Source organism: Perognathus longimembris, chromosome 9 (assembly GCF_023159225.1).
Source record: "Perognathus longimembris pacificus isolate PPM17 chromosome 9, ASM2315922v1, whole genome shotgun sequence".
Taxonomy (NCBI): Eukaryota; Metazoa; Chordata; class Mammalia; order Rodentia; family Heteromyidae; genus Perognathus; species Perognathus longimembris.
In genome coordinates this window covers 49,123,874-49,146,691 of record NC_063169.1, presented here as the reverse complement: position 1 = coordinate 49,146,691, position 22,818 = coordinate 49,123,874, and the positions used below count along the sequence as shown (strand labels likewise).

General features: G+C 39.1%; 1 protein-coding gene across 4 annotated transcripts in view; it reads right to left on the bottom strand.

Annotated features, from left to right (window-relative positions):
• L3mbtl3 (L3MBTL histone methyl-lysine binding protein 3) overlaps positions 1 to 22,818 on the bottom strand; it is a 114,291-nt gene that overhangs the window by 64,291 nt on the left and 27,182 nt on the right. For all 4 annotated transcript variants that reach the window (XM_048354068.1, XM_048354066.1, XM_048354067.1 and 1 more), the window contains 8 exons: positions 21,510 to 21,666; positions 20,330 to 20,462; positions 17,270 to 17,354; positions 15,454 to 15,545; positions 13,561 to 13,665; positions 11,484 to 11,619; positions 10,315 to 10,406; positions 8,482 to 8,633 (listed from right to left, as the gene is read on the bottom strand). In XM_048354068.1, coding sequence (XP_048210025.1) covers positions 8,482 to 8,633; positions 10,315 to 10,406; positions 11,484 to 11,619; positions 13,561 to 13,665; positions 15,454 to 15,545; positions 17,270 to 17,354; positions 20,330 to 20,462; positions 21,510 to 21,666 — 952 coding nt within the window. The remainder of the gene's footprint in view (positions 1 to 8,481; positions 8,634 to 10,314; positions 10,407 to 11,483; positions 11,620 to 13,560; positions 13,666 to 15,453; positions 15,546 to 17,269; positions 17,355 to 20,329; positions 20,463 to 21,509; positions 21,667 to 22,818) is intronic.

The following is a 22,818-nucleotide window of genomic DNA, read 5'->3' as shown; positions in this document are numbered from 1 at the left end:
AAACTGCTTGTCAAATGGTATTTCCCACAGGATTGGGTCAGTGACCCAACACTATGTAACTAAAACTAAACAACTGCTCAACATATAAAGGTCAAAAATTGACCTCTCAGTGGAATACAATAGCTCAAAACCTCTGTATGTACACTCATATAAGACTATTGTCGACATATTGTCTAATGTCGACATTACATTTAAAGCCCTAGGCGAATTTTCTTTGGCATACGCCACTTGGCTACTATATAAGTTCTTGGTACATTGTGTATTGTATATATGTCTACCTGACCTAGGGAAGGGACAGAAAAACAGGGTGTAAGATATCACAAGAAATGTACACACTGCCCTACTATGTAACTGTACCCTTTTTGCACAACACCTTGTCAAAAAAATTTTTGTTTAATCAATAAATAAATTACAAAAAAAAAAAAAAAGAAGCCAGGGACAGTGGTCAGGCCGAGTCCAAGCCCTAGGACTGGCAAAAAAAAAGCTACTGTCTGCAATAAGCACTTCTGACTATATTAAAAAAAAAAAAAGAAGAAAAGAAAGAGAGTCCTAGTCCTGATTTCAAGCCCCAGTACCAATGCACGCACTCATGTGTGTGTATGGCATATGCAAATTTTCCAGTTCTATGTAAATGTTCCTTTGTGGAAGGTACACTTCATTACAGCTAAACATGTAGTACATACACAGATACATGTTCTCCAATCCCCAGTGCATATAAAAAGCGATGTGACATCATTATTCAATTCAAACCGGAAAAAAAAAAATCTCATTTCAAAGGTACTTTAAACATAGAAAAGCAAGCCAATGTGTAACCTCAATTACACATCTAAGCAATTGATGCAGATAAAAATCATTTCAAATATGAAAGAACAGTAAAACTAAAGAAGTTGCAATAGATATAAACAATTTTCAAGATGCCTTTATTTCATATGGAAGGAAAGAGCACACTGTATTTGATTTCTGACAATTAACAAAATATGACTTTGTGTTAATAGTGACAAGTGTAAATAATCTCCAGAGTGATACCCTCCTACAGATTAATGGCATTTGTTTGTGCTCATAAAAGTGTAGAGTTTTAAGTTCTTCCTCTGAAGAACCTTGCCAAGGAGCTCTAGTGTTCCTCCTATACCTTCCTGCAATGTTTTCAGGGTATCTGCTTTTACCTAAAGGTCTTTGATCCATTTGGAATTAATTCTGGTGCAGGGTTATATATAAGGATCTAGCTTTAGTTTTTATAGGTGTTTAACCAATTTTGCTAGCACCATTTGTTGAAGAGACTGCTTTTTTTCCATTCTCTTTTTTTGCTCCCTTTAACAAAGAGTAGGTGGCCATAAGTCTGTGAGTTCATTTCTGGGTTTTCAGTTCTATTCCACTGGTCCTCAGTCCTGTTCTTGTGCCAATACCAAGCTGATTTTATTACTGTAATTTTGTAATAGAGTTTTAAGTTTGGTATTGATATTCCTCCAGCACTGTTCTTCTTCCTGCTAAGGATTGTTTCTGCTATTCAGGGTTTTTTATTGTTCTATATGAATTTTTGGATTACTTTCTCTATTTCATTAAAGAATGGTGTTGGGATATTGATGGGTATGGCATTGAATTTATAGACAGCCTTTGGCACTACTGCCATTTTCACGATGTTAATCCTCCCAATCCAGGAGCATGGGAGGCTCCATTTCCTTAGGTTTGCTTTAATTTTATTTTTCAGGTTTTTAAAGTTTTCATCATAGAGGCCTTTTACTTCTTTGGCTAAAGTTATTCCTAGGGGTTTTGTTTGTTTGTTTTGTTGGGTTTTTTTTTTTAGGCTATTGCAAAACAAGTTGCTTTCCTGATTTCAGCCTCCCTCTTTGCATTGCTGGAATGAAGATCCAGAAATACAACAAGTCAAAGAAAGGTTAGACAAATGAGATTGCATCAAACTACAGAGCTTCTGCATGGCAAAGGACATAGCTTGCAAGATAAGTAGAAAGTCCACAGATTGGGAGAAGATGTTCACTGGCCATACAACAGTCAGGGGCCTCATATCTGCAATAGACTTAGAACTCAAAAAATTAAGTTTCTTACTTCTTCCTTTCCACCCTCCCTTTCACGCCCTCTCCCCTAGTCATCCAACCTGCAGATAAGCTAGAGTGGAACGGGGGAGATAGCTCCGACCTGTCGCGCACGTGATCTGCCGCAGACGTGTGCCCGCCTCCTTACGCTAGCAGTCTGGCGTACACATGCAACGGGGCTAGCTTCTTAGAGCGAACTAACTTTATTGAGACAAGGACAAGGGGAGATGATTCCGAGGGAGGGGTTTGGCCAGGATGTCGATAGGCTGAAAGGTATCACCTGACCCCCAAGGGCTAACGTCACTCGAGCGTGCCGAACCAAGGCGGGGTTGGTAGGCACCGGGCTGGCTAGCGGGTTAGGTTAGGGGTTGTTTGCCCAACCGGTTTCTCTGGATTCCGATCCAGAGAGGGTAGCAGGGCCCCATTCCCCAGGGCTGGGGGAGGGGCATCAAGCCCCTTCCATCAAGGGGAAAGATGGATCCCAACACACCCCCAAAAAATCCTCAAAGAAACAACTGCCCCATTAATAAATGCGATAAAGATTTAAAAAGAGACTTTTCTGAAGAGGAAATGAGAATGGCCAAAGAGGCACATGAAGAAGTGCTCAACATCCCCGCCCATAAAAGAAATGCATATCAAAACAACATTAAGATTCTACCTCATCCCAGTAAGAATATCAAGAAAATTAGTAACAATAGATGCTGATGGGGATGTGGCCAAAAGGGAACAGTACTATACGCTTGGTGGGAGTGTGAACTTGTTCAACCAAAATCATATGGAGGCTCAACTGCTAAACACAGAGCTCCCTTATAACCCAGCAATATCACTTTTGGACATTTAGCCACAGGATCACAAGGCCATACTGAAGCTACCAGCACAACCATGTTCACTGAAGCATTATTTACCATGCCTAAAATATGGAACCAACCCAGATGCCCCTCAGTAAATGAATGGATGAAGAAAATGTGGTATATATGCACAGTGGAATTCTATGCTTCCTTCAGTAAGAATGACATTGTTCCATTCATACGGAAATGGAGAGACTTTGAAAAAACCATACTAAGTGAAGTGAGCCAAACCCAAAGAAACATAGACTCTATGGTTTCCCTCATTGGTAATAATTAGCATGTCTAGGACTGTCCTAGCAGATGATCACAAGAGCTCAACAGCTATGTACATATGATCACATAAGATGGTGAAGCAAAATGAACTCCAAGACATTAGAACAAGCGGTTTAACACCATTGTTGTTATTTTTAATGTACTATGTGCAATTATTTCCTTTTTCTTTTGTTTATCTTCCCTATGGTTTAGCCCCTGTTGTCATTGTACTTTATTTTGTCCCTGGGCTGTGTGTGTGTGTGTGTGTGTGTGTGTGTGTGTTTGTGTGTGTGTGTGTGTGTGTGTGTTTGTCTGAATTAGGGAAGAGAAAGGGAACATCAAACTGGTGAGACAGGGAAAAAGGTGAACCAATGTAACAGCAATACTTAAAAGACAATATGTTGTAAACTAACTGTACAACTTATGGTTGGGTTGGGGAGGAGGGAAGGTAGGAGAAAAATGAGCGAGGAGGTAACAAGTTTGAAAAGAAATGTACTCACTATCTTACGTATGTAACTGTAACACCTCTATACATCACTTTGACAATAAAAATTTTAAAAAGAAAAGAAAAAACCTTGGACCCTTCCAATTTTTTTCCTGAGGCATCCAGCATCAAAAACCTGAATGTGCCAAATCTTCCCATAATTCCTCACTATTTTCCCCAGGACAATATTTTAAAAGGCAATATATGTTATTTTAAAACAGCACTGTACGCCTTTAATATACCGTAATACTTATAAAATCATACAAATAAACTAATATCTGCTTATTTTCTTTAAATCCCATAAAAGCCTGAAAAAAAATCTCCCCAATGACTCAGACTGTAATTTTAAAAATAATTCTCATGTTTAGTGATTAGTAACACACACAATGTTACATGCAATTGACTTGTAAAGTATCTTAGGGTTAGGATTTTGAGAATAGAAATATAGTGGAAACAATACTGGCTGTAAATTCATCATTGTTAGTACTGAATAATGTTTCAAGAGGGTAACTTTATTATTGTTTTTGTGCATACCTATAGTTCAATAAAGTTTTTTATTACAACCAGGCATGATGGCTTCTGCTTGTAATTCCAGTTACACAGCAGGTGGTAATCAGGAGGATCACAGTCTGAAGCCAGCTCAAGCAAAAAGTTATGAAGACTTCATTGCAATCAACAAGCTTGGGAAGCATACATGGGAAGCATAGGCAGGAGGTTATGGTACCATTCACACCTGGACAAAAAGCTTGATATCAAATAGCTAAAGAAAAAGAGGGCTCAAGGCATGATTGAAATGATACAGCATCAGCCTAGTAAGCACAAGGCTTTTTGAGTTCAAATGCCACTATGCTGCCCAAAAGGAAAAAAAAATTAAAAACTAAACATAAACATTCTATGAGAGAAAGTTATGTTTTGCAGAAAAAGATATTGAAACCCACAAAATGTTCTGAAGAACTTGACTTTTTGTAATGTAATCATGAAATGACTTGTCTACAAGTCTTGACACATTACGATAAAAACAATAAGTCAAATAATAGAAATTATAGAAACAAATAGAAGGAAGCATTTAAAAAATCTGAATAGTAAATAGGTTTGAATGTAAAATACTGCAAGTAAAACTGATGACTGTTAAAGAATTCACTTTGATGAGTAATGGGAATTATTGAAGGGTCTGATGAATATTTAAATATGTGCATGCAAAACAGTAAGGTCAAGACAAACACTTCTCAGAAACTTCACTATATTTAGATAAATTAATATTCACCTGCTACATAACATTAGCATATCTTACAGATATTATTTGTCACTTCTCTAGAATATTCTCAATTCACATGTTTTCTAGATGGAGCCAAACACTTCAGAAATGCCTTTGACCAGGACACTGAATTCTAGTAATCAACAAACATGAATTAGGTATGGAAAATCTTTAGTTCAACTATTGGCAATTTGGTGGCTTAAAGCTAGGGATGTAGGGGAGCTCTATGTTTAGCCGTTTAAGGAACCCCCATGCTGCTTTCCTCCTGGACATTTACCCAAATGACCACAAACAAGGCCACACTAAAGCTACCAGCACAACCATGTTCATTGCAGCGTTATTTACCACAGCCAAACCATGGAATCAACCCAGATGCCCCATCAACAAAATGTGGTATCTACTAAAGGAAGGAGTAAGAGAAACACTTGGGCTCCTTGGCGCAGGACGGAACTTCCTTAACAATGACCCAGAAAGGCTACAAATCAAAGAAAGGTTGGACAAGTGGGACTGCATCAAACTGCAGAGCTTCTGCAGGGCGAAGGACATAGCTCACAAGATAAACAGAAAGCCCACAGACTGGGAGAAGATCTTTACCGGCCATTCAACGGACAAAGGCCTCATATCTAAAATATATGCAGAACTAAAAAAATTACCTTCTTCCAAAACAAAACCGCAAAGAACCATTAGCCCCTTCATCAAGTGGGCTAAACACTTACAAAGAGACTTCTCTGATGAGGAAATGAGAATGGCCAAGAGACATATGAAAAAGTGTTCTACATCACTGGCCATAAAAGAAATGCAAATCAAAACAACATTGAGATTCCATCTCACCCCAGTAAGAATGTCATATATCAAGAAAACTAACAACAACAATTGTTGGAGGGGATGTGGCCAAAAGGGAACCCTACTTCATTGTTGGTGGGAATGTAAACTGGTTCAGCCACTCTGGCAAGCAGTGTGGAGATTCCTCAGAAGGCTAAACATAGAACTCCCCTATGATCCAGCAGCCCCACTTTTGGGTATCTATCCAAAAGACCACAAACAAAATCACAGTAATGCCACCAGCACAACAATATTCATCGCAGCACAATTTGTCATAGCTAGAATCTGGAACCAACCCAGATGCCCCTCAGTAGACGAATGGACCAGGAAAATGTGGTACATATACACAGTGGAATTTTATGCCTCTATCAGAAAGAATGACATTGACCCATTGTAAGGAAATGGAAGGACTTGGAAAAAATTATACTAAGTGAAGTGAGCCAGACCCAAAGAAACATGGACTCTATGGTCTCCCTTATTGGGAATAATTAGTACAGGTTTAGGCAAGTCATAGCAGAGCATCACAAGAGCCCAATAGCTATACCATTATGATCACATAAGATGATGCTAAGTGAAATTAACTCCATGTTATGGAAACGATTGCTATATCACAGTTGTAACTACTTTCAACGTCCCATGTGTATCTGTAGCTTCTATTATTGATGAGGTTCTTGTATCACCTTCCAGTGGTTGTACCTACACTATCTCTGTAATCTTATCTGAGTATATTGGAAACCATGTATACTGGTATTAGAAGTAGGAAATTGAAAGGGAATACCAAAATTGAGAGACACAGGGTAAAAAAAAGACAAACAACTACAAAAGCAATACTTGCAAAACTGTTTGGTGAAAATGAACTGAACACCTCAGGGGGGGAAAGGGAAAGGGGGAGGAGGGAGGTATGAGGGACAAGGTAACAAACGGTACAAGAAATGTATCCAATGCCTAACATATGAAACTGTAACCTCTCTGTACATCAGTTTGATAATAAAAATTTGAAAAAAAAAAAAAAGAAAAGAAAATGTGGTATCTATACACAATGGAATTCTATGCTTCCATCAGAAAAAATGACACTGCCCCATTCACAAGGAAATGTAAAGGTAAAGACTTAGAAAAAATCATGTTAAGTAAAGTAAGCCAGAAATATAGGCTGCCTGATTTTCCTCATTTGTAATAATTAGTAGATGCCTAGGATAGTTCTAGCAGAGGACTACAACAGCTCAATAGCTATGTACATATGACCTAATAAAATGATGCTAATTGAAATGAATTACAAGGTATGGAAACAAGAGGGATGATTTTTTTTTCTTCTTAGTATACTGTATGCAGATATTTCTTTTTTCTTTCATTTTCCCCCCTTCATTTTACCTCCCTGATTGTCACTGTTTTTTATTTTAGTACCCTCTGTATTTTATGCAAGTTTATCTGATTTGAGGATGGGAAGGGGAAATCACAGAAATGATGAAACAAAGGGCAAAGAGTGAACTAATGCAACAGTGATACTCACAAGACACTATGTTGGAAATGAACTTTACAACGGGGGGGGATTGGGGGAAGGGAATAAAAATATGAAAAACTGGATATTTGGGATATATGAGATATTTTTGCTGAGCTTCAGCAATCCAAATGAACAGCGATGACCTCATTGGGAAAAAGAAAGAAAGAAAAGTTACGGATGTTGTTCAGTGGTAGTGTACTTGCCCAGCATGGGGAAGGCCCTGGGTTTCACCTACCAGACTGCAAACAAAAACAAACATACTTGACAGCCTTAATACAACTATTGTTATCATTATATAATTTTATCCTATATTGCTCTTGCTATTTATATAGTAAATGTAAAAACAGTAAGGCTTAAAAGCAATATTCCTCAATTTATTTATCTGTACTCAGCTAGCAAGAATGGTTAAATTAGCTACTAGATATAAAAATAAAAACAAAGATAAAAATAAGTACCTAATCTGGGTGCTGGTGGCTCATACCTGTAATCCTAGCTACCCAGGAGGCTGATATCTGAAGAATACGGTTCAAAACCAGCCTGGGCAGAAAAGTCTGTGATACTCTTACCTCCAATTTACCATCAAAAAGCTCAAAGTGGAGTTGTGCCTCAAGTAATAGAGTGCTATCCTTAAGGAAAAATGCTCAGAGATGGCTCCCAGGACCTGAGTTCAAACCCACAGATCAGCATATACACAAAAAAAGTTCTGAAAAACTGATGGAAGATACACTCAAAATGAATGCCTTTGTGTACATGGAAGTACATGTTGGGAAGGGTGATGTGTTCATTTTAATACCATGGGAAAAAGTCATTTAAAAATACAAATCATGGGGCTGGGAATGTGGCTTACTGGTAGAGTGCTTGTCTAGCATGCATGAAGGCCTGGGTTTGATTCTTCAATACCACATAAACAGAAAAAGCCCGAGGTGCTGCTGTGGCTAAAGTGGTAGAGTGCTAGCCTTGAGCAAAAAGAAGCTCAGGGAGAGTGCCCAGCCCCAAGTTCAAGCTACCAGACTGGCCAAAAAATAAACGAACAAATAAATGATGAAGTAGCATTAAGGAGTATTATTTAGAAATATATGTAACATGAAACAGGCAAAACCTTTAAATTTGAAATAGGAAAAAGTGGGGGCAGAGAGCAATTGTGTTTTTTTTTTTTTGTTGTTGTTGTTGTTGTAATGAGGTTTGCATTGTCATTGATTCAAAACTTTGTATCTAAATTTACCTAGACAGACATTAAGTTCCACAAATGTGTGCATCAATGGAAACTGTCTTACCAATAGTCATAGCTCTCATCCCAGTTGTCAAAATGTACCAGAAAACGATTGTCCACCATATCTGTTACCGTAGCAACACAGATGAATGAAGGATTCTTTTTGTCTACAGCCTCAAGCTTCATTCCAACTCGAAAGCCTGATGGGATCACTGTCTACAGAAACATACAGATTTAATTAGAGATAAGCACACACGAAACCCAACACACGCTGCACCCCCTGCTCCAAGCCCCGAATCTACCTCTCTAGTCACATAATTTAAAAACCCTGGGCCAGTTTCACAGCAGGGTTGCTTTCCAACAAGCAGCAATAATTTTTTTTTTTTTAAAAAAAGCTCTATGGCTACACTTAATTAACAACCTGAGCCTCAAAACTAAAACATCTACAACGTGGCAGGACTTAAGAAAATCTGAATGCATTTTGGTAGCCTGGTTTAGAAGGCTACATTAGGTAGGCAAGTTATATTCACCAGGCAGTTTACATTTTGGCCTTCTTTTTCTTGATTACAGACTTAGCAATGAGAATTATTTTGCACAGAATATGCACTTAATCAAGTTCAAAATGTGCCTGAGTCAGTACAAAAGAAGCACTCCCACTTCTGAGTAGCTCCCTCCAGAGCACTGCCAAAAGTAGGTCATCGTCATCTATGAAAGGCTGCAAATTATTACAACTCTTACGTATCACTAGATATTTTGCATCCACAGCAGAGGATATAATATACAGTGTTAATGTACATTGTCATTCAAAAAGAGTTTGTACTTGAAGTCTAAAGAGGATCAGCTATTTGAGACTTGAAACAAATGCAAGAAAAATTTATTGAAGAGTGAGTGCTGGAAGGGCAGTAATATGGAAAACATCTGTTATTACAGTATTTTGTGAGGGAAAATGCCCTAATCTCAGACTGAGACACTCAAGATAGCAATTATGTCAATTACAACACACTAAGTCATCTTCTCTCATCTTCTAAAATACCTTTCCATTCAAACTGAAACACACAGATATTATTCTGTGTTAGGAAAAAAAACAAATGTTATCTTTCACTTTACTATAATTGCATAGTTATCACTATAGACAATCAGGTATCTGAAAATGTTATAAGTCCTGTATGAAATGGAGCAAGAATGCAGAAAAATTCACTGTACATTTCAATTCTGAAATTATCAATAATGATGATAAATTTTTGACTACTCTGAGGTAGACCATCTATGAACAACAACAACAACAAAAACCAAAAAATGCTTGATACCAAAACACATGGTAAGCTAAGTTGTATGCTAGCCATGAAAAGTTGAAGGCAGTTAATCAAAGCTCAGACTGAGGTCATCATCAGAAAACTTGACAGATTAGGAAATGTGGAGCAATGTGGAGCAGACAGAGGCTGCCGGGATTCTACCTGAATGACTTTGCCTTCACTGCATGGCAAATAAGGCTACCAACTGGAGAAAGGGCACATAGTCACCAGCCACATCCTGCCCATATGCTCCAATGGGACTACACTCATCTCACTGTGTGAATCCCAGGCAAACAGCACTCTTAATTAGATGACAACAGCAATAAAATATCCCAGGCAATTTATTTTTTTATGTATCTTAATTGCAAATCACACCTAGCTTTTGTACTGTGTTGTCTTCTACTATCCATTAACAAAACAACCATGACTGGAGATATTTACTCATAAAGATTTTAAGCTAATTTTAAAGTTTAATTAAGATAAGAGAAATCTATTTACCAAGGCAATAAAATTTATCACAGTGTCTTGTTATCATTTGTAATTCATCCTGTGAGACACTCGAAACTCACTTTCTTTGAAGAGAGAAGTATTTTGGAGGTACTTACTATATTCTGATTTTCAAATAATGACTTAGGTGCAGCTTGGGCTTTGCATGTCTTCAGATAGGTCTGCCAATTAAATTCTTCTTCTTTATATCCTACAGTAAAAGCAGATATGGAAAGGCTTGATAAAATATGAAAGGATTTCATACTGAGTCTATCACCCATGTCTACTTTTATCTGTAACTCGAACATGCCCAGAATCAAGCCACCTAATACTTTCTTTGGCAAATAAAATTTAACATATAACTATAACTGCAGTTTTAGACATAGGTATATTTTTCTGTCAACAAATGTTATTACTTTTGCAATTCTAAATAAATAGTAATAAGCTAAGTGCCAGTGGCTCACTCCTATAATCCTAGCTATTCAAGAAGTTGAGATCTGAAGATCACAGTTGGAAAACAAAAAGAAGCTCAGAAACAGTGCCCAGGCCCTGAGTGTAAGTCCCAAGACCAGCACCAAAACAAATAATAGTAATATTTACAAAGAAAAAAGTGAGAAAAGCAAATACATTCTGTATCAGTGTACTTTTAATCCTCAGGATCCTCCCATCAGTCTGTAGCTGGAACTCCTGAGCAATCTGGACAGTGAAGGGCAGTAGTAAAATTATTTTCCCTCACCTGTTCTAATTAGGGGGCGAGGCTAACTAATGGAATCAGGAAAGAAGTTGGAAAAGTAGTAATAAAGCAGGTAAAAACACTACAAAAAAGGTTACCAGCAAGAGAAATATTCCTGCCCTAATTTTCACAATTTCATACAAGTCAACATTTTCTTAAAAGTGGAAACTGAGCATTTTACTCTATCTGCTAATGAGCCCTCTATTAAACCACCATTAAAGTCCAAAAGACAAGAAGAGCTAATAATTCACCAGATATATAAGAGGTTAATTTAGAAAAAGGCTTACATACTTTCTTTTTCACTTTTTTTCTACGTCTTTTTAATCCTTCAGCTATCTGGATAGATAAGCCACCACTAAGTTGTTTTTTTCTTAATTTAAAACCAAAAGATTTCTCTCACTCTAATAAATGTGCATTTTTCATTACGAAACAAAAAAAAGACATGGATTTGGTCTACTTGAATTATCTTAAAACCCAAATTCTTAACATTTCATACTAATGTCCAGGAAACTAAGTTTTTACTGAACTGAAAACATGACAGGAAAGCAGTAGTACCTTTTGGAGGATGGAGCTTATGGCCAGTTTTCTCACACCATCCAACAGGGTGAAGATCCAGAGCGTCTGCATTTACCCAGAAGTCGTAGCAATCTGGATAGCCATCAAAGTGAAGCTTTATCCGATATCCACAAACCTGAAACGGGAAAGCAGGTTGAGCATAATGCTGCCTATGTCCATCAAACGAAACTCAACGGTAACAAAAAGAAGCAAACAATCTAAAAGCAGTACTGCAAAGACCTTAAGCTCCAGTGTCCAGCACCCTCTCTAGCTAAAAAAGGGGCACATGGATATGGGGAGAATATATTCTCTCTCCATTCTCCACGTGGTACCAGCAGAAGTAACCATAGCAAGCTGTCAGAGAAGCAACTAGACTGGCACAAGGCACCTTGCTCCTGCATGTCCGGGAGTGGGGGGAGGGCTGGGAGGCTCTGCCCTTTACCAAATGCTGCAGACCAAGGCTGGTGCTGATAACGAGGTCGTCATCTGGTTCTCTCCTTCCCCAGTGGCTGTGTGGGGAGAAGGAAAACCTGCTCCCAGGTCATATTTAGGCTGGCTAGAAAGGATCCTTTGAATGCTAGTAAGAACTCACTCTGTGTAACACATGCTGTACAAGTGTCTTCTGAAACCCACCTAAAGACATTGTGTGCCTGTGGGACCTAAGTTGGGCCACAGTCTGTTTGGGGTTCTTAGAGAGAAAGCACAACTTCTTAGTGTTCTTCCTGCTTAGCAGGAACAGATGAATTCCAAATGACCTGCGCACACAGATCTCCACCCACTCCAGAAGTGCCCGTTCTGCAGAAGTCTGCACAAGGAGTTCAACACAGAGTGCAGAGCCAGCAAAATTAATCCCAAAATAACAAGGGAGCTGAATAGTAACTGTCAAGAAAATACCTCTAAAACACACTGCTACAAAATGCAAGTGGCAGAACAGATTATATGGGATGAGTCAGGTTATGAGCAAATGATGTTTATGGAAATTCACATGTGGACTTACATACTTGTCTATATACATATTAAAAAATATATATACCCTCAGCAAGGTACTGCTGGCTCATGACTGTAATCCTAGCTACTCAAGAGGTTGCAATCTGATGATCACAGTTCCAAGTCAGCCCAACCAGAAAAGTACTTGAGACACTTTGTCTAATTAATCAGTAAAATGCTGAACTGGAAGCATGGATCAAGTAGTAGAGAACCAGCACTGACTGAAAAAAGCTCAACTGAGAAAGCAAGACCGAGTCCAAGCCCTAGTACCAGCATAGACATAACATATGTGTATACATTTATATATACTCACACATACATATACATTAACACAAGCTGCAAGTTACCTCCTTCACCCATGTGAAAGATAGGAGACTAGGATCCAATCTCAAAACTATGTTGCTTTTAGATGTTACATGCCCTAAGAGCTGGGAGGCACTTGGTAGCATTGTGGCAATTATTCCCTGTGATTACCAGCACACAGGGGTACATGCTATATTCTGCAGGAACAATGCTTCTTACAAATTCACTTAATCACTGAAAGAACACCACAATAACTAAAACTAGTGTCCAGGGCCTTATTAACCATTTTGGAGGGATTTTTAAAAGATGTATAACCCTGGTTCAAGGGAAGAAGCAGGGAAGTCAGCACAAGAAGAAGAATTTGAAAAAGATTTCTTACTACTATAGTGGACTTATAATATATATGAAATTATCTGTATGTGACTTTATCACCTTTGCCTGAAATTTTCAGAGACATCCTGAATACTGAAAAACCTATCTGCTATTCCATTCCTTATGTTAGGGATCATGACAAAATCTACAGTTAGAAAAGACTGGGGTTCATGTATACAACACTTCATTTCTTGGAGCCTTAATTCTCTCATCCTTAGATCAGAGATTAAAAAAAAAAAGGCATGGCCTGAAAAAGAATTCTGCACAAGGTGGAAGATCAGGTTGATAATGTAGCTGAAACACTAAGCACCATGACTGGCGTGAAGCAAGCACTCCACCAAGGGTAGTTCAACTGAATATAATACCCCCATCCTCACCACTTTTATGTGAAAAATGAAAACGAGGCAGCGCTTACCTCAGCCACAGTGAGAACACAGTAGACAGACTGATGCTCAGGGTCTACACCTTCTAACTTCATGCCAACTTTGAATCCATTTTTGTTATATGGAAAAGACTGGTGCTATAATACAAGACGACAGCAACTCAAGTATGGACACAAAGGGACAAATTACCCCCAAAACCCAAAAGGATCAACCCATGAAAACAGACAAGTCAATAAAGAAGTCATAGAAAGAAAACTTAATGACTTAGAATCTTTACCTTATACATATTTGAAAGATAATTAATGTCACCATCAGAGTCACACAAACTAAGATGATACTAAGATCTATTTCACCTATCAGGGAGTTAAACCTCAAACTGCCTGAGGACGCTGATAAATTGAATAGTCAATAAACAAATTTAAAAAACAAAGTCCAAAAAGTACAAGGCACATGGTTAAAAATGCCAATTGATTAAGAAAGGGAGAATTTGTGAATAAAGGCTGTTTATATGTACATATACTTTTAGCTACTTGAGGAGAAGCAAGCCTAATACTTTGGATGATAAAGGCAGGAGGAATATACATTATATTCTTTGGCATATGATCTGAATCAAATGAATTATATTATGGCCTGAATCATATGAATATATTTCAGATTCAAGTAATCAGTTATACTTTAATTTCTTTTTTTTTTTTTTTGGCCAGTCCTGGGCCTTGGACTCAGGGCCTGAGCACTGTCCCTGGCTTCTTCCCGCTCCAGGCTAGCATACTTTAATTTCTTAAAAAAGTATTAACAGGTCTATTCTGTCAAGAACCAAGGTAGTTACCATTACATTTATATTAAATACCGTTTACTTAAATGTAATCATCCCTATATTTATTGTTCATTACTTTAATTTTTTTTTCCTTATGTTCATTCACAGAAAAGACATCCATGGGGTTGGGGACATGGCCTAGTGGCAAAGAGTGCTTGCCTCGTATACATGAAGCCTTGGGTTTGATTCCCCAGCACCACATATATGGAAAATGGCCAGAAGTGGCGCTGTGGCTCAAGTGGCAGAGTGCTAGCCTTGAGCAAAAAGAAGCCAAGGACAGTGCTCAGGCCCGGAGTTCAAGGCCAGGACTGGCAAAAAAAAAAAAAAAAAAAGACAAAAAAAGACATCCATGGCAGGTTTATAATAGATGATGACTAAAAATAATTTAATAAACCAAGGGCCAACAAACCACTATCTATGGGTCAAATCTGCTCCATCAACAGTTTGGGAATAAAGCTGATAAAAACTGGAATAAAGCTCTTAGCTACAGCAATGTCTAACTCATGTTATACAGGCTGGTTGCATTATTGCAAAAGATACCTACAACATTTACTATCTCTCACTTTTTAGGAAAAAAGTTTACTGAGCCCTGTTTTAATCCTGGGACATCAATTCCTATTTTAAGCTACAGTTGGTATCTACATACCTACATTAATTATGATGAAGTATTTTTCTTTTCACTAATACCATAAAGTAACTCATTTGAATGTATTGTTGCCAAAAGGATTGCAAATCCCAGTAAAACATTCATCTTTATTCTCTCAAGACCATGATAATATAAATTCCATGCCAGTTATTTTTTAATCTAGTGATAGCTCAGTAACAGTATTAATATTCCTGTTCAAAATAAAGAGTAAAAAGCCAGTAAATGTTGAGGAGAAAATTGTGTGTGTATGTATGTGTTTCTGTGGTTATATGAGTGTGTATGGCCTGGGGAAGGTGCATGTGCATGTTTCTGTCTGTGGAAGTGTTCCTCCACACAAACCACATGGAAAAAGTAGTGCGACTGAGAAATTATCCCGAGGCACAGTAGATCATAGCAACAGCAATACTCAGATCCATATTCCTTCTCCTTTGCCCTTATAGACAATGTCTCTGGAAGAGGCCATACCTCCTTGAACAGCTTGGTGGGCACTGCCACAGCTTTTTCTTCCTCCAAGTAAGATGCCCAGCACCAAGATTTCTTGCCTTTTGGTGGCAAACCTGAAAGGCAAGTGAGACTAAATGTAAGAAATCAATGATTGTGTGTTTACACTTCCCCCAACGACTGCTGTGCCTGGCTCTTCCACTTCCAGCTGTGGTGTCTCTTGTCCTGGTCCCTCTTTCAAGAAAATGGGCAATGAACTGTGGTGTATAACCATAGTCAGAAGGTCCCAAGAAACAAGTGTCAGAACTTCGAATGAATAAAGAAGATGAGCAGCAAGCCAACTTAGAACAGCATCATGGAAGCAACAGATTCCAGAAACAGGATGCTCAAAACATTTTCCTACAACATTTAGACGCTGAGAATTGAGAAAAGACTAGTACATTGAATGTTTAGGAAATGGTTGCTAATGTTGGAAATGAAAAATAAATAATCAGTGTAGTGAATGTCAGATTTGTTTTTAGGTGTAAAAAGAATAGTACATGATAAAAATAGGAAAGAAAGCCCGGCATGATGGTATATACCTAAAATCTGAGCACTTGGGAGACTAAGTAAGGAAAGCAGATGTAGAGTTCAAGGTTATCTGGTCTACAAAGAGGCCTTTTCTACCAAAACAAAATTAAACAAGCAGGGGAGGAAGCAGTTAGTTAACACCTATATTAATTTTGTTTGGGATTAATTTGACAAAATACTGGAAACGAAACAAAGAGTACAAGAGCTTTAGCAGTAGCAAAGTTGGTTAAAGTATTTAGGGAATACACAGGACAAGTGAAAGTAGAATATTTTAAAGGGGGGAAATAACTAAAAGTTCTAAAAGACTCAGGGTCTTGAATTTGATCTAGAATAGACTTTGAAGGGAAAGGAAAAAAAATGGACGGAAAAAAACCATTCTGATACAGAGTAACTAGGAATGTAATGGACTCCCTCTCAAATGGGACTCAGATGGGAAGCAAGTTTCCTCAGAGAAGTCACACGTGTCCACTGTATGCTTGAAGCAGGTAGAACAATTTGTTTTGTATTGTTTTTTTGCCAGTCCTGGGACTTGAATTCAGGGCCTGAGCACTGTCCCTGGTTTCTTTTTTTGCTTAAGGCTAGCACTCTACCACCTGAGCCACAGTGCCACTTCCTACTTTTTCTATATATGTGATGCTGAGGAATTGAACCCAGGGCTTCATGTATATGAGGCGAGCACTTTATCACTAGGCCATATTCCCAGCCCCCAGGCAGAACAATTTATTGACCACTTTTGAGGGATTAGTGCTAGCTGGGCAAAGAAGAGTGACCTTGAACCAAAGCCAAGCAGGGCAGACACAGCAGGTGGTGGGAATAAAGCCAAGTGGGAGGGGCACTGAGGCTGCTGGGAAAAGGCCCCAGGGTCTACCAATCCAAGTATGAAAGTGAAGGTGGGGTTCCTCCTGAGAACAAAATGTTGCCTGAAGATCAAAGCAAGAAGAGAAGGTACCAAGTCAGGAGCTCTACTTCCTGAGAGAGGAAACATGAAAGACCTATAACTTTGGGAAATGAACAAGACCAGATGTTTTCATAAAGGATTAAAATAATCGAACAAGGAGAGTCCCATACTTACCCTGAAGGCATTTAGAAGTTACTAATCCCAATTCTCATTGCAGCTACTTCCTCAAAGCCTACATTAGTATCGACAAAATGGAATTAAAAGACAAGACGAAAGTAACACTGTCATGGTGACAAGGCCCAGGACTATGACAGCTAAAACCTCTACTTGAATCCATTATTTACAATTTCACCCTTGATTTCATCAGCTCACCTTGTTTTAAGACAGCCGGATCCCCCCGTCTTTTCCTCCGGGCTCGCTGAGAGCCCCTCAGTATTCTTCCATCTTGTTTGTTCTCCTGCAGCAAGAAAAGAAAAATAGTGACTGAAAGTTCGTGAAATTGGCACCAGTAGGAATAAGAGGGCTGTTAGAAGGGCTTTTTTTGTTGTTTCTGTTCTTTTCTTCCATTTCACTTCATAACTTTTATGGAAAGTAAGAATATAGTTCATTTGAGAACTGTGTTGCTTTTGGCCTAAGGTCACTAGCGAACAAGACTGAGTCTTTCCAAGAGCTACACTCTGCAGGAGCAAGGGCAATGTCCTACCCCTCCCGCTCTGCCCCCACATCTGGCTTCACGACCACTGTTCGCCCGCAGATCTCACTAGCCCCTTTCTCAGGCCATCCTGTGTCTGGGTCTTTAGCCCCCTGCCCTCCCCCGACCTGTGGGAGAGACGGGGAAGGCACGCCCCCACAGATGAGCCAAGAAAGGAGAAGGGTCGACAGACCGCCTGCACCCAGCCCTCCCTCACTGGAGGACAATCAGACACGTGTGGGAGACAAGTCAGCACAAGATCTCGTTTATTGGGGAAGTACGTGCCACTAATATAAGGCACAGGAGCCAATCAGGTCTAAGATCAGCAGGAAGGGGAGGGATGAGCTGTCCATCAAGGGTGGAAGAGCCAGGGCGTCACAGCCCACAGAACCGCCTCCCGGTTATAACCAAAGACACTTGTAGCAGCTGCGCGCTGTTGTTAGGCGCTGCCATCTTAACCACACGTGGCCCCAAGACTGAGAAATAGGCGGGGCCAGCTAGTTGACTTCCAGGTGTGCCCCACAATGCTGCTGACAACTGCCAATTTAACCATTTGTTTGTCTAGTCCTAGAGTTGTCAAGGTCATTCTTGTGCTGAAGACTCCCAACCTCCATTTTCAGCTTCTGGTTCCTGTCTCCATATGCTTGCATGTCCAAATGACTATTTGGGATTTTCAGTTACACTCGACATGATGATTACCAATGCAAAAATTTTTTTAAATTATTTTCCAAGCTGGGTTCTAGTGGCTCATGTCTGTAATTCTAGCTACTCAGGAGGCTGATATCTAAGGATCATGGTTCAAAGCCAGCCAGGGCAAGAAAGTCCTCTTATCTCCAATTAACCACCACAAAACCGAAAGTGGTGCTATGGCTCAAAGTGGTAGACAGCTAGCCTTGAGTGAAAAAACTCAGGGACAGCGCCCAGGCCCTGAATGCAAACCCCATGGAAAAAAAAAATCATTCTCCAAAGGGATACTATTTAACCATTAGGAGAAATCTCTAAGCAGTAGAAGGATATATACAAGAAACAATCACTGGGGCTGGGAATATGGCCTAGTGGCAAGAGAGCTTGCCTCATATACATGAAGCCCCGGGTTCAATTCCCCAGTACCACATATATGGAAAACGGCCAGAAGTGGCGCTGTGGCTCAAGTGGCAGAGTGCTAGCCTTGAGGAAAAGGAAGCCAGGGACAGTGGTCCGGCCCTGAGTCCAAGGCCCAGCTGGCCAAAAAAAAAAAAAAGAAAAGAAACAATCACTGTTGTATATGTAAAGTAGAAAGGAAAATTACCTTATATATTAATGTGAAAGGGTAGCTGGTTACCCAGCCCATGCCCAAAAGGGGATATTGACTCTACTCCACTTCTCCCTTCCAATTACAGACTACTGTTCAATCCTAAAAATCTAAGACTTAGCATCCGCAGTTCTCTTGCCCTCCCACGCACTGACATTCCTACCTCTAAGACTGAACTTCTAGCTGACATGACTCTTACACAATCTATTTTAAGAACCATCTAACTGGTTTCCATGATTCCATTCCTGCTCACAAGCTCCTAGATCCTGTTCAAACATAAATTACATCAAAACATTCCCTTCCCTTCAACTTTCTATATTTTCAACAAGTGAACCTGATATACCTTAGGGACCTTCTTCAAGAAGTTATACTGTCCGAAGGGCTCCTCACTAACTGCACAAAGCTCCTCCTTATTATTCTGACTACAGAGGTCAGGTCACCTTCTTTGGGAGGCCTCCCTGAAAACTCAACTCTGTCATCCAATCCCTGAGCCCTATTTTTTAGTCTCAATATAGCACTTAAGATGAGCTGACATTTCTCCTTTTCATTTTGTTTGTGTATTATATGTCCCCTTTCCCAGAACAACATGCCTCTGAGGGGGAGAACCTGTCTCTCTTACTTGTCTTAGTCATGTGTACATTCCCATCTCACAGGACAGTGTCTAGCAAATAACAACTGTTATATATTGATCCTAAGTGAAATGCTTCAAGATGCCCAAGTTCTCTGTTCATAGAGAACCATTAATATTACTTTATGGAAAAGATCTTTTATCTTTTAAACAGCACATTTTAAATGGATCTTCCTCAAACTGTACTTGATATTTACATATCATTTCCCACCCACTTAAATAGTTTTATGAGATCTGTATCTCATATTATGAGATCTGTATCTCATAATCTCATTGAATTTGGCATTTTGTAGGTAATAGGACTTTAACCTTCACCTATGCAATTGAAGATTGTGTTATGGGCCTCCTTGCCCAGCAGGGAAATCCAGGACATCCCCAACGTCCTCACCCTGAGAGATATGTGTAATTATTATTCCCATTTTGATATAGGGGACATAAGGCCCAGAAAGGCTAAATGCCTGACCCCAAACCCACATTTGAACTCAAACAACTCATCTCAGCTCTAGAGCAGAGCTGGGAACCGGAATTGCCACCCAACCAAGAACCCTCCTGGGTGGGCAGATAAGAAGTACTAACCAGGGCTAGAAATATGGCCTAGTGGTAAAGTGCTCACCTCATACACATGAAGCCCTGGGTTTGATTCCTCAGCACCACATATATAGAAAAAGCTGAAAGTGGCACTGGAGCTCAAGTGGTAGAGTGCTAGCTAGCCTTGAACAAAAGGAAGCCAATGCTCAGGCCCTGAGTTCAAGCCCCAGGATTGGCAAAAAAAAAAAAAAAAAAAAAAGAAAGAAAGAAAGAAAAGAAAAAAGAAGTACTAACCATTTCATCATCTTTCTCTTCTCCATCTTCCTTGGAGTCTGCTTTCAGGGATAATTTTGGCTTTTTCTTCCGACTACACTTAGGGTCCTCTTCCTCATTGTCTTCTCCTCCATCCCTGTCTTCCTTCTGATCTCTGTTGTGTTTATAACCCCAAAACAATGAGAGGAAACAATACCCATCAAACATCTATATATTATCAATGCAAAAATTATTTTTAAAAAAACATTCTCTAAAGGGAAAAAAATTTAATCAACAGGAAAAATCCACAGGTATTAGGTACACTTAAAAACCATTGTTACATGGGAAGTTTGTCAAGGCAAAAACTGTAAATTTTATGTGTTAATTTTAAAGGAGACAAGCAACATATGTAAAATAGGTTTTACCAAGTTTATAACTACTATCTGCTATCTATACTAAGAAAAAATCAATTACTTAGACAAATGCTTTTGGTGCAATTCTGAAGGTAAAGGACCTAGCAATTATTAAGAATGGCAAATCCAGTGCAAAAGGCCAAGTACAACTTTGTTAAAGCATCAACTGGCCCAAAAGCACAGAAATTCCTAAGGGTATGCTGATTGAAATCTGTGAAAAACTCCAGTAAAATGGACAGCTTTAGTCATTTATTGTAGTATGTAATTAAGTATAAGAAATATATCTTTTTGCTAGTAAGCTGCACTCTCACAGTCCCCCAGTGGGAAGGCCATATAACACGGCCAGTCACTGGGACGTCCTCGATGGGCACTCTGCCATCATTCTAGCACCAGGCACTAAATTATCCACCACAGTCACTTGCATTCAGTTAACTGCGCATCACTAAGGTGAGTTAGCTTTGTTTTATACAGGGAGTTTTAACCGAGTTACCCAAGAAGTCCCAAAATATAAAAAGTGGGTTGCCCTAAATATCAGTATCATGAAAATACGTTCAGAGTCCAGAAACATCTAAATACTCTGTTCTGGAAAACAAGATCAAATTAATGTAAACTCAAGGCTGAAGACAGAGGCAGAAGCTGACTTTGGGGCAGAACCTTAGCAGTGCAACTCAGATCCAGTGTGACACAAGTATTAGGTCCGTATGTCTCTAGAGGGAGAACAGAGTGGGTTACAGACACCAGTGAGTATATTTAACCCTCTGTATCCTCAGATATCATCATTTTATAGGTAGAACAGGGCAAGCACCTACTTGTCTTTGACATGCCGAGCACAATTCTGGCTGCAATAGTTTCCTCCAGAAAGACATTCATCTACAGTGCCATACTGACAACAGTTCTCACAGAATTGAAGCCCTTCTTTCATTGGGTCCTTCAACCTGAAGGGCACCCCAGTCTTCTCTGAAAAGACTAGAAGGTGAAAAAGAATTAAAACCATGTCAGAAGGCATTCCACTATATGCTTCAACTTTCTTTTGTAATCATTTTTGTTAGCCACACATAAAGAGTAATGTTTGTTGAATGAATGAAATATTGAACTACAGAATTTGGGAAGAAGATCGAAAGGGTTTGGTTAAAAAAAAAGACCACTTAAACCATTTCTGTAACAACAACAACAACAAACCTGCAGAAAAGTTAAAGAAAAGCTGGTGTGAGGCTTTTTCTGCAGAATTCCAAGTAAAGGAAAGGGAAATTCATTAATCACTAAATTCAAATGAAACTATCTATCCATAGGATTTGAATCTTTAGGCAACTCTTCAATAAAACTGAAAAGGGCGAACAGGTGAAGGTGGTGCCTCAAGTCTGAATTCCCAGCACCCCGGAGGCTGAGACAGGGCAATCACAAGTATAAGACCAGCACAAGATACACAGCAAGACCCTCCCTCAAAAAGTAGGTGGGAATGATTGATATTATTTAATATTTAAGCCTATTGGTGAGTACTTCTGATTTAACTGAATAAATCAACGTTTCAATTTTAATGTAGCAGAACTCCTGAATATTATAATCTGATGTCTTAGGAACTCACATTTCCTTTTGTCTGAATTGTGAAGACTAATCATTCATTCAGCATACATTGATTAGGCACCAATTTATACTAGACATTGAAACTGACAGTACAGACCTTTGCCCAAGACAGCTCACATTCTAGAAGAGAAGACAGGCAAGAAAACTAGTATTTATAATAAAATGTGATGCATGCAATAATAGGAAGATGGACACATTCCAGAAGTTGTACAGAAGAAATGCTTCGTCCTGCCAGGGCTAAGGTCAGAGGATTTTCTGCTACAAAGCCTCAACAGGGTTTTTGAAGGCCACAGAGAAATGGACAAAGAGAAAAGTGGCTTTTGAGACAGAAAAAAAAAAAAAAAAGAACACAGCATGAGAAAAGACAAGAAAGATGAAATCATACAGTAAGTTGGGAAAATGACATGTAATTACGTGCTGCTGGCACAGCTGCAACATACACAAAGAAGGGAACAGAGGGTGAGGAGACAAAGTAAGCAGGTGGGTGGGTACACAACCTTTGAGTGTTTTGCAACAGAGAATCAGCAAAGTGTCAGA